A 16,779-nucleotide genomic window follows, 5' to 3' on the forward strand; every position below is an offset into this window, starting at 1 on the left:
TAGTGAATGGAAATGAACAATAGTCATGCTATGTGATTTTATTGAATTTTCTAACACCATAAAAAAATGCACAATATCTCATTCTTATAGGCATTTCTACAATCAGTTTTGGTTGTATCCACCTATCAATGCAATCCACTTCATGTATAAAATATATTGGATAAAATCATGTCCACCCCTCAACACAATCCACTTCATCCATACAATCCCTTCAACCATAAATGTTATGATCTTGACCTCTGACCATTTTTAGTAAAAATTAATTGGAATGCACAAATCTAGTACACATGTCCTTTAACCATTTTTAGTCAAAATTAGTTGAAACTATAGGTTTACACAAAGTTCCTCACAAGCATTACACACTTGTTCGATGTTTTGACTTACTCTGCAAACAAGGAGTTTGGTTGTCCAAGATTTTGTCTACCTCGCTTTTGGGTATGTTTTGCAGCGTGGCATCCACATCGTCTGACACCCTTTTTGTGTGTGTGTGTGTGCACGCCGTACACCTGTATATGTGGTCAATCCAACACTATTATTGTCTGCCCTTCCAATTAAGCATGACTACTCAAAATTAGAAGCAAGAGCCCTTAATGTGTCATTTTGTTGCTTGAAAGTTTGAATAAATCTTTGCAACCGCTTGGCGTAGCAATCTATATATGATAGGAGAGGGATGACTTTATTGTGGATATGAACCAAGAAATAGTAGACATGCTACAAAAATTGTCATGATGCATGCATCTACTCCACTTGCATATAGAGTAAGCGCGCTACAAAGCTTTACATGAAACAAAACCTTTTTGCCACTTGAGTTATCATCACACAATGCAAAAGCGACCCTTTACAAAAGGAAATGTTGTCAAAACCTTGGAGTTTAAATAGATGAGCATTGACCTTAAGCTGAGGCCTATGCAAACAAGGTGGCACAACCATTAATTAAATCCCCATATAAAAGAAATGTAAAATAGCAAAAAATGACGTTAAAATAATATCTTCTAGTAACTCGTAAAAGGTTACAAGAGGAGATGAAAGAGAAAGTGAGTGAAGGTAAAATACATTTGGGGAAAGGAAGATGAGTGAGGTGAAAGAGGAGGGAGGCCTAAGGGGAACAAAAGTTGAAGCCCGTAGTCATCTTCAAATAACCTTTCATGCTACAAGTAATGCTAAATACTAAGTAAATCTTAAACATAATTAAGGTAGCGTGAGGCACTTTACATAGCGTCAACTTGATTCAAATATTCATGAAAAACCTTCAGTAGCAAAAAGTTAGCATGAACCCATTTATGTCTATTATGTCCTGTTCAAAGTAGTTGCAAATCGAAGCAACCAAGCTACTGCAGTAAGAGCCATGTAGGTGGACTATATTGGAAACACAAAGTTCGATTTACAATTCAAAATGTTCACATGGAGACTTTGGTTGCAAGCTATAAAAAAAGGTTTTTCTTTGTTTTGAACCCCTCCCTTGTCAAGTACTCAAGCATTCATAGGTAGCAAATTCCTTCGCGCATGTGTGAACTTCTGCGACTGACAACTCAAATTTTCCGGCTTTGCAAATGCTCATAAAACTACTTGTAGTACTCAGGTTCATCTCTCTGAGATCCTTTGTAGTTTTTGGGTAGATATTGTTCATACCTTGATGGCTACATGGACAAAAATTCAAGGGAAGTTGAGAACTACACCTAAAAAAGGACGACTTTTCTTCATGAGTGGAGAAATAACCCTTTTATGTGTGGGGCATTTTCAGCCAGCTCCTTGGATTTCCCATGCTATGCATGGTGTGTTATACCTTGAGTAATTTTGGAAAAAAAAAAAACTTGCTTGTAGCTGGGAAAGGGATTCCAAAATTTTCTTGCCCTGTGGCTTTTCAAACCCAGGTCTAACCGCAGGTCTTAAGCAGTGTTTGTGAACTGTCCTTTCTGCACAGAAATAAGTACTTGCTCCTAGCAGTTTTATGTCGTCAAGGTCGTGTGTCAACGTCAGCGCAGATTAAAATCTGCGCCGTATTTAATCTGCGCCGTCGGATCAACGCCCTCTAAAATTGAGAATCTCCAGTTTCAAAATCGGGCGTCCCTCTGAAAAAACTGTCACGTCCGCCCTTGACGACCGGGAAAGGCCAGCACGTGCTGGCCTTCCCGGGCTGGATTTTGGCTCCCGGCCGGCGGCCAGTCGCCGGGATCCGACCGGGTTTCTCCCCACAGCCCACGAGGACCGTAACAAATAGATAGTGCCTGACACATTTGGCTGTCTCCGAGTCTTTTTAGGGTTCTAGCAAGCAATGTCGCTCATCAGCAGTCATGGAGGAGCTACTCATCGGACTGCTGGCAGCAATCGGCTCCCTTTTATTCTTTGGTTCTTACGGTATACATGCCTTACTTCCCGACGACTTTAAGATGCACGTTGTTGCATCGAGTCTGTAGAAGCTCGATTGTGATGATAAAGTTCATGGAATGTCTAATATAAAAGACCCGTCGTAATGCAGCATGGTCTTTCTTGGGCTAGTTCCTGAAGCGCTGGTATTTATGCCATTCGGCCTTTGAACAGGATGCCTTTTGCACACTGTAGAATCGTGGTATGAGGAAAATGTTTTCTTCGTTTACAAAAACAGAAGTGCAATCTCTTTGCCAAAAAAAAAAAACCACTCTCTCTCTCTCTCTCTCTCTGTGCACTCGCTATTCTATCCTCTTCTTTTAGTCTTTTTCCTTCTTCTTTTACCTTCCATCATTCTTCTTATACATTGACAAGGTTTTCTTGCAAGAAAGCTGTGTTATCCTGTTCTTTTAGTCTCGTTCATTCTTCTCCTATCTTCCATCATTCCATTCCTTATTCTCTTATTCTCTTACATGGCCAAGGTTTTCTTGCAACTGAGCTTGGTCACCTTGTTTTTAGTTAAAACAAACTTTTGTTACACACGTGTGCAAATGTAAAGCCATGTAGGGAGCAATGCTTATTAATTTTTCTAGAAATTAAATTTTGTGCATGACACATCACATGTCTATTATAACTAATGCACAAATGGAGTATATAGTCCCTGCTATGCATGATGTCATAGTAGCTAGTCCCTGCTATGCATGATGGAGTTCATGGTTTTCAACCTTGTGAGTGACTATCATGAGATTGAAACTGCACTACGTTGTGTTTTTAAAGGATGAGTTTGGGAATGTTCCTGGATTCATCTAGGTATATGCTTCCGCCGTATTAGCGGACATGCAAATTTCACCTTGTGAAGTTTTCGTCCAAGTTGCAGCCTGCTGGTATTGTGATAATTCTTTCTATCTTAAATGGTGCGTTGCCCTATCAGCTAGATTTAAATTTAGATGCTGGTTGGGGAGAGACTAAAATGAAAACGTTTAGACTTCACAAGCAGTTGTAGCTTGATTGAAGAGATTTTGGACTACCTTTTGATTAGCCTTCTCCTTTAGTGCTAGCCTTCGTCATGGTTGAGTCTGCCCTTCACCTCCGGAGTGTCGACAGAAACTCAGTACGAAGACTTTGTACGAATGGATGCTCAAGTATGTGTGGGTGTGTGGATTTGTATGTGTGAGAGCATATTTTTATACTATGGTCTACACCCATTGTTGGGCGTTGATGATGTCAGTGGGGATGTCATAGTAGCTAGTCCCTGCTATGCATGATGGAGTTTATGGTTTTCAACCTTGTGAGTGACTATCATGAGATTGAAACTGCACTATGTTGTGTTTTTAAAGGATGAGTTTTGTGAAGTTTTCGTCCAAGTTGCGGCCTGCTGGTATTGTGATAATTCTTTCTATCTTAAATGGTGCGTTGCCCTATCAACTAGATTTAGATTTAGATGCTGGTTGGGGAGAGACTAAAATGAAAACGTTTAGACTTCACAAGCAGTTGTAGCTTGATTGAAGAGATTTTGGACTACCTTTTGATTAGCCTTCTCCTTTAGTGCTAGCCTTCGTCATGGCTGAGTCTGCCCTTCACCTCTGGAGTGCCGACAGAAACTCAGTACGAAGACTTTGTATAAATGGATGCTCAAGTATGTGTGGGTGTGTGGATTTGTATGTGTGAGAGCATATTTTTATACTATGGTCTACACCCACTGTTGGGCGCTGATGACGTCAGTGGGGATGTCATAGTAGCTAGTTCTTGCTATGCATGATAGAGTTTATGGTTTTCAACCTTGCGAGTGACTATCATGAGATTGAAACTGCACTATGTTGTGTTTTTAAAGGATGAGTTTGGGAATGTTCCTGGATTCATCTAGGTATATAAATGCACAGATAAGACATATATGCACCTGGAATAGTAGCAGAAATAAAGATATGAACAGAGGCAAAGGGGAGAGGAAAGGGAAGAACTGGAGGCTCGATGCTGAGGACGAGGAAAGAAATGGAACAGGTGTAGGGTACATGGAATAAGGAGGAGAAAGAAAGAAGCTGCTTAGGGGGTGAGCAGGAACACACAAGCAACAGGACAGAGCAGGAGGGCTAGCCGTCGTGAATGTTAATGGAGCTTGGTGTGGAAGCATTTGGAAATTGATGGTTGCTTGGTTTTTTCCGAATATTGATGCTAAACAAAGGGGTCGATGGAGTGCTGGTCTTAATGCTCAGAATTTGCACTCAGCACATGCAATCACGTGAGAATAACTTACTTCAATCTGAGAATCACATGCTAGCCCTGCGTGCTACGTCCTCTTGACGCGTGAGTACCTGTGAGGAGGAAGATCCTTTAGGGAACAAGGAAGGCATGCATGAATAAGTTTCACCAATGTAACCAGAGAAAACTTTAGGTGATGCAAGTGCATAATATTTGAGAACTAGAATACGTACTTTGCGTAAGGTAGATCTTTGCATTAGCCATACTTTTAAGTGAGAGTCAACATTCATTACATCGACCTAAAGGCTAAAGAATTTTGTCAGAAGAACTGCAAAATTTTTGCAAGACTAACACAAAGATACCAAGTGTACCTGTTTGGGTTACTGGGAGCATATTATTAGAATGAAACAGTCAACCTGCCTGCCAATTTTATTTTTAGGAGGTAGCCTCTTTGACATCCACCTGCATATGCACCTTTCCATGCAGGAGGGACACCTTCTCCTTGATTTTAGCCAACGCTAAATTCTTAATGCAGCCTCTATGACTTAATTCTGTATATCAGGGCGGCAAAACTGAATAAAATCCCTCAGAAGAAGGGCGAAAGGGCTGCCAAAAGAGGGGCAGAAACAGCCTGACAGAGAGCACTCATGGAAAGCTGAAAGGAGCTGAGAGAATGTTGGAAAAGATGGCTGAATACTGCAGACAACTGCTGGACACCCTGGGGAGGAACCACCGCCAAGAGCCAGGAAGAAAGAGGCTGGAAAGGGTGTTGAACTGAGGCAGAGGTTTGCAGGAAGCAGGGCGACCAGGGGCTGAGATGAACTGGACAGCAGTAGGCAGGGTGCAGGAGGCTGGAGCAAGGAGCAGAGGCCAGAAAGGAGGGCACCCAGGCAGAAGGCAGCAGAGGGCAGGCTGGAGGCAGGAGGACTAGAGGCAGAGAAGGCAATTGCAGGAGTGAGAAGGACAGCGGGAGAGGGACCCCGCGAGCTCTCCTCAGAAGATATGGCTATCACACTTTTGTCTCACGTGGTCCCGGACAGCCGCTGTTACTCCCGACTTCTACTCCTCTTTCATCACATCTGGCCCCTCAACACCATTACCTGGGAGGAGCTCGTACCTATGGTCTTGGATCAGGAAGAGTGGTTTCTGAAGCCCTCTACTGGCGGGTCCAAGGCTATGCTTGTCCGGAAGAATAAGGATAGGAACAAGGGACCCTCGTCTCCTGAGTCGAGGCCTAAAGGGGAACGGGACATACCTAAGGGTAACTGTAATCATTGTGGCACTCCTGGTCACTCTTAGAGAAACTGCTTGTGAAGGATATAGCCTTGCATTCTATTAATGTGTTCCTGCATGGATGACGAGGTAGCAGGAATTAAAAGATGGAGCTGGATCTCCAGAGAAACATGCTTCATGGTGGTGACTCAGAGATACATAGAGTCCAAGAACTCCCAGATGGCGCGAGTTGACGATAAATGTTTGATGTGGTTAAGAACCGGAGGGAGACTATTCAGAAATATAAAGGAATGTACCTGGGCCTCAATATGATTTGTGCGAGCATGGAAGACAAGATTCTTTGCAACTACCAAAGCACTCTGATTGCCTATGAAAATAGAGGTAGCAGACAGCTGTCCCATACCCAAATCAGCAAATAATCGTCTGAGCCCAACGCATTCCCCAATAGTTGGGAAAGCTGCCCTGTCACAACTGGAAGTGGCCACTGACGGTTGCTTCTTACCTAACCAGGATAGGCATGACTAGTCTGAATCACAGAAAGCATGAAGCTGATCCAATGCTTGCTCCCTGGGCTATGCATAAATCTACTCAACAAAGAAACCTCAAACTGAATATCCAGCCTCGTATTCACAAATAGATCAAACAGCACACAGCCTGCTGGTACAATGTCTGATCAAAAGCATCACCGAAGTCCTCAAGGCTAAGTTTCATTCCAGGCTCCACAGGAGTAGCAATCGGCTTGCAGTCCTGGAAAGAAAACCTCTGAAGCAATTTCTGTGTATATTTCATTGCATCAGAACAATACCATAATCCCGCTGAATGAACTCTATGCCCAAATAAAAGTTCTAAGGGCCCAAATCACTCATCTCAAAAGAGGTATGTAAATCAGCTTTAAAAGGCAGCAATATCCTGCTCTTTGGGGCCAGTGAGTAGCATGCCACCAACGTATAACACGGTTAGCAATAGCATGTGGGATGTGTTCTTGGAAAATGCAAGATTGTTCATCTTTGAGACATATTGCAAGATCCGCCAGTGTATTGACATTGGGTAAGCTCAGATACCTTTTTGTGCTCTGTCAAGCACTCTTGGATGGTTGAAGCTGTATGGAGAATGTCTTATCTGAGATAAATCTATTAGTGTCTTATTTTACTTGTGTGTGGCTGTGTGAGAGAGAGAGAGAAAGGAAGAAAAGAAAGAAAGAAAGAAAGATATATTAACGTCTGCAGGAGGCCTCACGGCCCTATGGGACAAAGTACGGAAACAAGTAACTCATGCAGACCACTGTGGGCCGGGGCAAAGGGCTCACTAAGGCCCTTGCTGAGTACTAAAATGCTATACTAGTACAAAATCATCAAATGCATCGGTACGTTAAAATCATCAAATGCATCGGTACGTTAAAATCGTTGGAGGAGCTCCCTAGCTGCTGCTGCCCGCCATTGCCATCGCCCAGCCCTTGTTCCCTAGCGCCTGGCCGCTCAGGCCCCCCTTGGCAGCCCCGCTCCCTAGTAGACTGGTCGCGCAGACCCCCCAGGCAGCCCCGCTCCCTACCTGCCTGGCCGCGCAGGCTCCCTGGCAGCCCCGCTCCCAATCAGTCTGGCCGTGCAGGCCCCCTGGCAGCCTCTCGCTCTCTAGCTGCCAGGCCGCGCAGGCCCCTTGGCAGCGCACAGGCCACAGGTAGCCTTGCACCCTGTTGCCTTGGCTGCGTAGACCTCTTGGCCCTGCGCCCTGCTGCCTCGGTCGCGCTCCATCTTCAGCCTGCTGTCCTGGCCCTCTCCCTTGTTGATTGCCCGCTCTCCCTTGCTTCAGGTTAGGCAGTTTTAGGGCCCTCTCCGGAACTGTTCGACTCGTGTTCCGGGGAGCTGAGATTCTGGGCTGTTTCCACGCATTGGCGGGGCTGTCTGCTTCAGCACTGAGCGACCTGTTTGCATCTCACGCAGGCTGAAGATCGAAGCATTCATTTTACAGGTTTCTTTGGGGTTTTACTTGTGGTTGGTTGCGAGTTCTTGGTGGGTATTTTCAGCAGAGGTAGCTCCTCCCTTCAGGACAGCGTAAGCTGAGACAATGGAGGACACTAATGCCACTCCCGTCGCCAATCCTGAGGAGATTGAAGTCACAGTTTCTTTTCCTCCCGACATTGTGCAAATGATTGAGGTAGCAGAGGAGGGTTTTCGTTCGACACACATCATTGGCTTTCTACCCGGTAGAGGCCAACAGTTATGTGACTGGGTGTACACTAGCATGGCTTCTTTGGGTGTCTCAGTTACGGTTTTCCGATTGCTTGGTAGAGGGTACTTTTCTTTTGGCCTTCAGTCTGCAGAGCAGGCTCAAAGAGTACTTATGAGCTCACCGATTCAGTTTCAGAGCGGAGTCATCCACTTGTGGCCTTGGCAGAAGTACTTCAGTTCTACTTCTCCTGGACCGCGACAGGTCTCCTTTTGGATCCTTTTCCATGGACTTCCTGATGAGGTCAGCTCTTGTCGCAGAGCTGTGGAGCATATGGCTAGTGTGGCAGGTACAGTCATCTCTTCAGGTGCTAGACTTTCCTATGCTCAGTCACTTACTGGCACAGGTGTTGCGAGGGTCAGACTCATTTCAGATTTCCCCCCTCTTTGACCTTTGCCTACTTTGATTTCGTACTCCACTTGAGATGGGGTACAGATGCAACAGAGGGTTTTGTACGAGGGTCTTCCTGATCAGTGTCTTTTTTGTCAGAAGAGAGGTCACTTTATTAGGGATTGCCCCAGTCGTCGGCATCGATCAGAGACTCTGGATACATCTCATCCTCCGAGTGACCCAAAACCTACAGATTAGCCTCCAGGGGTCTCTGAGCCTGCTCCGACTCATTGAGCAGAGCGAGAGGAGATTCCTTTGGGGGAGCCTCCAGTGAACTCAGAGGATTTGGAGGTGCCTCCAGCGGAACAGATTTCAAGGAGAGCTCGGAGGAGACGGAGACAGAGGGAGAGTCAGCAGTACGAGCAGCCTCCAGGGGTCTTTGAGCCTACTTCGACTCATTCAGCAGAGCGAGAGGAGACTTTTTTGGGGGAGCCTCCATTGAACTCAGAGGACTTGGAGATGCCTCCAGCACGGAGAGCTCGGAGGAGACGGAGACAAAGGGAGAGACAGCAGTATGAGCAGCTTAGGTACGAGCTCACAGTTGGCAGAGAGTTCAGACACATGTGCAGGAGACCCCGTAAAGGGGAGATACAGAGGACCATCTGCAGGCAGGTCTTGACACTGTGCAGGAGATGGTAGCTCAGGGAGTTGAGACACACGTGTAGGAGACCCCGGAAAGGGGAGATACGGAGGACCATCCGCAGGCAGGTCTTGACACTGTGCAGGAGATGGTAGCTCAGGGAGTTGAGACACGTGTGCAGGAGACCTCGGAAAGGGGAGATGCAGAGGACCATCTGCAGGTAGGGCCTCACTCTGTGCAGGAGACAGTAGCTCAGGATTTGATGACTCTTGACACTTCTACCTCGGAGGTTCATATATTGGTTTCTGAGACAGTTATCTAGCTGGAGGCTGCTCAGGCTGCGGACACGGTGATGGATGCCTCTTCATAGCAGTCCAGTGAGAGAGAGGTATTTCATGACACAGGTCAGAGCCAGAGCCTGTCCCAGGATCTCATGCGCCTGTATGAGGTTCCCTCGAGACCTCTCTCTCTTCCTTGTCGCACAGTACCTTCTTTTGTTGCTATGCGGAGCGTCCTCTCAGACACCCCTCCCAGTACAGCCTCGTCCTCGCAGCTTTTCACTCCTGGCTTATCTAGATCTTTTGCGAGTGCAGTCAGAGATTTCGCTCAGTACCCAGACAGGCGTGAGGGTTGGGAGATTCTAGCAGATGAGATTGAGCGAGATTTTCAATCACCCTTGCGTACAGGCACCTCGTCGCAGATTCTTCCTCTCCCTCTCACCTATTCCAGGTGTAGAGTTAGGACGGCTCAGCCTTTTTCAGCTCTTCTGACTCCTAGACCTGACCCCAGGATGGTTGACAGAGATCTGCTCGTTGAGTTTTGGTCCTTTTTGGCTCGAGGGGTCTCCACAGGCTCCCTCACTAGATTGGAACTTCTCCCGGTATTTTGTCGACGGTCAGAGGAGGTAGAGGAATACTTGGGATCTGTTACTCTATCCAGAGAGGGGCACATTCTTCGTTTCTCCGCAGGTAGCTTTCGTTCTCGGGGGAGTGAAAGCTGGTCAGCTGAGTTACTCGACAGCGAGATTGATAGATAGCTTTTGAGCATGACTCAGTTTTCATCGGTTCACCGTATTGTCGGCTCGTAGATTCATTCTTGCCCTAGGACTCTTCGTCCTGGCTTCGGTGGTAGGGCCTTTCTGTTTCTGTTCTTTGAGGTTCAGGGAGACTTCGATTTGCCCAGGAGTGCCGGTTGGTTTGACTTTCAACTCCTCAGTTCGCGACATAGTATTATTCCATTGGATGGAGCCATTTTACATGAGTTGGGGCAGATTTGGAGCTTGATCAGAGATCGACTTTGGATAGTGCAGTCAGAGAGTCATTTGTGCCGCTGCCACTGGCATCCCATCACTTCCATCCGATGTCTAGGCTGTCCATCATTTCTTGGAATGTGAGAGGACTGAACGGCTGTAGATTTATTTCAGATGCAGATGGTCGTAGATCCGGAGTTCCTAGATTGCAGTTGCTTAGGGACTCCCTTCGATTTATTTCCTCAGGGTCCCCTCCAGACATTGTACTTATCCAAGAGCATAAGCTCTCCCAGGACAGGATTGACAGATGCAGACCCTTACTCAGAGGACAGAGCCGGACTTATTGGAGCCCAGCGGATGGTACGAGGGGTGGAGTCTGCATTTCAGTTTCAGCCAGGTGGGCCCTAGAGATCACCCAAGAGGGTACACTAGTGGAGAGCAGGGCCTGCTATGTTATTCTTCAGATTGAGAGCACAGCAGTTGGTGTTCTCAATGTGTACGCTCCCACGGATCTAGCCCGCATAAGTGCATTTTGGAGACAGCTCAGAGAGTCCCTTCCTCAGGCAGACACCTGGATTGTCGGAGGAGATTTCAACATGGTTGAATTCTCTGAAGACAAGTCGGGCCAGACAGAGAGTGGACTTTCTGATAGGGAGAGAGTGGAGTGGGATAGTTTTGTTTTGCATGCTGGACTTCACGATGCAGCTCGATTGGACGACTTTCGTCACCTGGCTGATAGTCTTCAGTTCTCTTGGTCTGGGGTTTGCCATGGCTCCCTCTCTTTGGCTAGGCTTGACAGGTTTTATATTGGCCATTGGGGCCAGGCCAGAGGAGGACAGATTGGGATCCGCCCGGGTTATGTTTTATCTGACCATGCTCCAGTCCTATTACAGATTCTCCCTACCTCTCGATTGGAGAGCACAGGCTTTGTGAGAGTTCCGGACTTTGTTTTTCAGGACACAGAGTTCGTGGAACAGTTGAGAGAGGCTTGGCTGACAGAGGACACTCTTGAGGATCAGGGCTGGTTGATGTGGGTAGAAGGGGCTTTGGCTAGAGTGAGCATGGCCTGCCAGTTGAGGGCAAAAGAGGAGAAGGAAAAGCTCAGAATCAGAGATCGGAACGCTAGAGCGGAGGTATCCAGACTTCAGAGATTGATTCAGAGCTTTCCTCATTCTCTTTTCATCAGAGGGCAGCTTTCAGAGGCTCAGGAGAGACTAGAGGAGATTCAGGGCAGGAGGGCCCAGTTCAGGTTTTACTCCCAGCAGACCTTCTGGATCCAGAAGGGGGATAGATGCTCTAGAGAGTTCTTCACGCAGTGTGTCAGAGATACTCTTCGGACAGCCTTCGCAGACTTGTGGATGAGGCTGGGTATCTTCAAACGGATCCTCATTGTCTTGTTGAGATCACTTCTGATTTCTATTCCACTCTTTACACCGCCGATCTAGTCACCGAGGAGATGATCAGAGCCAGAGAGGAGATTTGGAGTCATGTCCCCCAGATGGTCTCAGACAGGATGAGTCATGTTTTGGATAGCCCGCTATCACTCATGGAGATCACAGATGCGTTACATGAGCTGCCCAGAGACAGATGCCCGAGGGAGAATGGTCGATCGCCTCTTCTTTTTAGAGCTCTCTGGGATACGATTGGGCCTCATCTACTTTCTGCCTTTTCAGAGCCTCTTGATACAGGATCTTTGGGCGAGGCTTTATGCACATGTATGATTTGTCTCATCCCGAAAGGGGGAGACAAGACAATCCTACGTAATTGGAGACCCATTACACTTTTAGGGACAGCCTATAAGATCCTAGTAAAAAGACCTTGGCCCTTCGTTTAAAGCCTATGTTGCCAGATATCATCAGAGCTACTCAGACAGGATTTGTCCAAGATAGGAGTATCTCGGACAATATCTTCAGTTTTTGGGAGGCCACTCACTGGGCGAAGGAGAGTCAGTAGGAGATTGCAGTTCTCCTTCTCGATTTTGAGAAGGCCTATGACAGGGTGGACTGGGGTTTCTTGGAGGGCACTATGAGGAGGCTAGGCTTCAGTGATAGATGGATTTTATGGGTCTCCTCACTTTACTCTCACTCTTCTAGCAGGATCGTGGTCTGTGGAGGCAGAGGACCGGCCTTTCAGCTATCCAGATCGGTACGACAGGGATGCCCGCTTGCACCTTACCTTTTCCTTTTTGTAGCGGAGGCTATGGGATACTTTATGCAGGCTACCAGTCTCTTTGGCCGGAAGAGCGCTGGTACTCAACCAGGTTCTACTAGTGACTATGTGGTACGTTGCGTCATGTTGGTGCTTGCATGCTGACTCGATCCGTCAGGTGAGGAGATTGCTCCGGAACTTCGTGTGGAGTGGTGGTGATGGTTCTGAGGACACTAGGGCCAGGGTTTCATGGGATACTATCATTTTACCCACCTCGCAGGGAGGACTTGGAGTTCTTGATCCTGAGATTCAGAGCTGAGCCCTTTTAGTCAAACTTCTTGTTAGAGGTTTGGCTCGAGGAGATCAGCCGTGGAAGCAGTTCCTACTGCATGGGATTCACCAGTGCACCCCCAGAGCAGCAGGCCAGTGGGCAGGTAGAGTCAGTTGGACCTTCCTGACGGACCATCATTCTCAGCCGTCCTCACCACTAGTAAAGAGGCTTATTCAGATATGGGATCATTTTTTACAACACCTCATCAGAGCATTTCCCTCCTCCAGAGAGGAAATTGCCGGACAGCCACTATATCATAACCCCTTGGTTCGGTATCAGGGATCTTCCCCTGGTATAGAACTTAGGACTCCTTTGGCCAGATGGCATGCTCAGGGGGTTGTGACAGTCGGAGATTGGTTTAGGGGAGGTGTGGAGATGTCAGAGGAGGTGATCAGAGATAGACACGGGCCACTTGGATAGATTGCTGCCACCAGATTACTGATCATGAGAGCTATTCCTCAGAGGTGGAGGGATATGCTTACAGATCCAGACTATGTTCATCCCATCTCTACTTGGTCAGGTTGTTTTAGTGAGTCTGGGCTATGCATTGGAGTTCGTTTAGGACCGGCACCGTTTACTTATTTTGAGACGGATTCCTCTCACAGATTGTATCCCACTCAGCCCCTGGATCGACAGGAGCTCCTTTGGCAGAGAGTCAGGGTCATTGGCTGCCTGGGTAAGGAATGGGCCACAGATCCGTCCAGGTTGACCATTGCAGAGGATCCTAGATGGAGACTTTGGATTTTTCAGGATCGACCTCTTGCGGAGCTCGACTGGGACCCAGGTGAGTGGGCGTGGCTTGCTCCGGTGGCAGGCGCTCGTCCTCTTCCTTTTTTCTAGTACTCGACGAGGGTAGGTTACAGGCTTCAACAGAGAGACTCTCATCACCTACCATCTGCCTCACAGCATTGGCACGCACAGGGACTTACTGCAGAGCTATTGGACTCACTTTTGGGGCATCAGTAGAGCCAGGAAAGTCTCCTACTTTCTTTGGCTCACTACTCATAGGGGTATACCTGTGGGTACTTGGCTTTAGCAGATGGGTAGACCCTCCTTGTGTATGCGTTGTTAGCTTGTAGAGGAATCTAGTAAGCATTGTTTATGGAGCTGCCCCAGCTCTAGAGTGGTATGGACAGGTATCTTCAGGTTGTTCTCATATGTTACATCCGAGTCCTTTCTGATGACCTGGGGTGCTGCCCTTTGGGGGAAAGGATCTGGAGCCTTTGCCCTCTACGAGTCAGAGCTAGGAGACCACGGTTTCTTCATGCAATGTCGCTAGAGACGGTGTCCCACAGATGTTAGCATCATGGAGCCGCAGGACTTACTTTTGGTACCAGTACCAGCTCAGGATTCCAGGCCTACTTCACCTGCAGGTTCAGCCTGGGAGGTGATTTCTAGCATTACCCTATGGCGGATATGGTGTTCGCGATGTTCTTTTGTCCTTGGGGCTCATTTATGCACGGAGGCTGACATTCTTGCTTCCATTTGGGCGGAGATTATCTTCACTCTCAGGAGTCAGTGGGAGTGGTGTACAGGCACCTCTTTGGCAGTTCGTGGGAGACTTTTATCCTTCATGAGGACATGGGACTGCTCATTATTTTTTCATTGGACCCCTTTTGGGATGTCGTGGCATTTTAGACCACCACCATGGCTTTTTGGCCACATTGTTGAGGCTAGGGATAGAGTACTTTCTCTCCCACCTGTTGTATGATTCGTTTTGAATGGAATATATCACTTTCTTTTATACTAGTACAAAATAGCAAAAAAAGTAGCAAAATAGCATGAGAGTGGCATGAAGATATCAAGTGCTCAGAGCTAGAATCCCAAGTGCATGAACTGGCTCCATGTATCCAGGCTCCATGATGGTTCTCTGATGAGATGCAAAGAGCTCACATATTTGCATCTGTCGGGATGTCTCCCGTGGTGGTGGAGGACGTGGTCTCCTCGATCTCTGGATTCGATGGGCTATGTAAAGGGTGATGCCTTTCCTCGGTCGATCTCCCCTAAGGAGAGCTGAAATAGGTCAGACCTCGATCGTGTGTGCTTTGGTCGCTGTCGTGCCATGTATGTGTCTCTATGCCCCTTGTTTGGCACTGCTGTGTCGGCTCCCTCCACTGATCCATATATCTCCCATGTTTGCTAGCTCCTTCTCCTCTATCCCAGAGTGCCCTGGGGCTGAGTCAAATGTATAGAAATCCGTGACCTGTCAGATAGTCTCATCATACACTTATCTTGGGGTTATCTTTTCCGGACCCAGCTTCACTATGAGACCCATGATGTTGGCACGCTTGAGCAGAGGGTATGCTTCATTGGCCAATCATAAATGAACTGTATGGATCTGTACAGGCCTTAAATGCTGGAAAAAGCAGGCCGTACAGCTCCATAAAGCTTTAAATGACGCCGAATGAGTCCGTACAGCCTCCGCAAGGCATGAAATGTTGAGAAAATGTTCGCACACCTCTGTACGATACAATAAATACAGATGCACTTTTTCATACAGCGCCGCACAGCTGCATGGAATCCATACAGGAGCTAGCCGCCACACGTGTGAAGCCGTACAAGTGGAAAACAGCTCAAGAAAGATGAAAATGCCTCGACAAAATACATATAACCTCCAATGGATGGGGTCTTCATGGGACCACACACATCACTATGAATAGGCTGCAATTTCCTAGCAGCCCAAACTGATCCATCCTTAGGAAAAGAGGACTGATGCATTTTCCCTAAAATACAGCCCTCGCAAACATGACATGAAGGGGCATGTATATAAGGCAAAGTACCATTTGATGATTATGTAACCGCGGCAAACTTTTGAAATTTAAATGCCCGAATTGGGCATGCCAAAGCTCAGCATCAGGAGTGGTGGCCACTACCTATGCATCATGAATAGCAATAGCATAAAAGTCCAGCATGTACAGCCCGTTGCATAAAGTGCTTTTAGCAGCAATCTCATACGCATGAGTGAGATCATGTGCCATGCATTTGTCATTGAGAAACTTGACCACGAGTCCCCCCTTGGCAATGGCAGAAATGGACAACAAATTCTTTTTGATCCCAGGCACCCACAAAATATCAAAATTACAAAGGCCCTACCATGGGCAGGTGTAAGCACAATTTTGCCGACTCCTTGTACTGGATAGTAGGAGTTATTGGCACACGTAACAGGACCATTACTAGTACCTGAAGAGAAGAAGTAAACACATTTCTCTGGGAAGTGATATGTTTGCTGGCACCACTGTCAAACTATCAGATATTCTTTTCTTCCACAGAGAGGCAAGTATCATGAACAGAGGATTATAACTATACCTCATAAAATATATGTCGGATCCGTTGCAAATCCTATATAATGATACTCTCTAGCGTGCTCCTCACTTTGAACTGATTATCAAGACAACTACACTAGCTCAACCCCAAATGCCATGCAATACACCCTGCAATTTTGTAACTAAAATGCAGGGCCATGTCGCTGAAGCATACAGATCTATACAGTAATACAAATATTCGGTAGGATGAAGCAATTGACCAGGTTTGCAACTCATAAGGCCCACTTCTCATCACAAGTATCCTATACATGTGTACAATTGGCTGATTCCTTTTTATCCCCCCTGATGCAGCAACATCAATTATTGCCATGGCTGCATTTTTCTTCTTCTCTTTGGCAATGCGCTTGCGACATTTGTTAATATGATGACCAAGCTTCCTATAATAATGGCATTTCCCTTTTTTCTTTGGCTGCTCACCCGAATGTTTGAAACTTGTACGACAGAAGAAAGTATTGATCTGCTGATTTGAGGCTGGAGGTGCTTCAGACCATAAAGGGCCTTCCGCAATCTGTAGAGCATATCAGGGTAACAAGGATCAACAAAGCCAGGGGATTGATCAACATATACCTCTTATGAAGGTGGTCGTTATGCTGATTTCACATCCACCTGAAAGATAGGCCACTGGGGATGAGCAGGGAGGGCACGGATGGTGCGTATAGTGCTCATCCGGGCATAGGGGCGAAGGTGTTGACGTAGTCAATGTCAAGCCTCTCGGCATAATCTTTGGCAACAAAGTGGGCCT

General features: G+C 46.9%; 1 protein-coding gene across 2 annotated transcripts in view; it reads left to right on the forward strand.

The window, feature by feature from the left end:
* The first annotated feature begins 2,136 nt into the window (after positions 1-2,136).
* The window catches only part of LOC147887988 (uncharacterized), a 67,794-nt gene continuing 53,151 nt past the window's right edge, over positions 2,137-16,779 (forward strand). For both annotated transcript variants that reach the window (XM_087393771.1, XM_087393772.1), the window contains exon 1: positions 2,137-2,355. In XM_087393771.1, coding sequence (XP_087249897.1) covers positions 2,292-2,355 — 64 coding nt within the window. In that variant the 5' untranslated portion in view covers positions 2,137-2,291. The remainder of the gene's footprint in view (positions 2,356-16,779) is intronic.

This window comes from Dipteris shenzhenensis, chromosome 22 (genome assembly GCF_047967505.1).
Source record: "Dipteris shenzhenensis isolate YYH24624 ecotype China chromosome 22, Dip_SZ_1.0, whole genome shotgun sequence".
Taxonomy (NCBI): Eukaryota; Viridiplantae; Streptophyta; class Polypodiopsida; order Gleicheniales; family Dipteridaceae; genus Dipteris; species Dipteris shenzhenensis.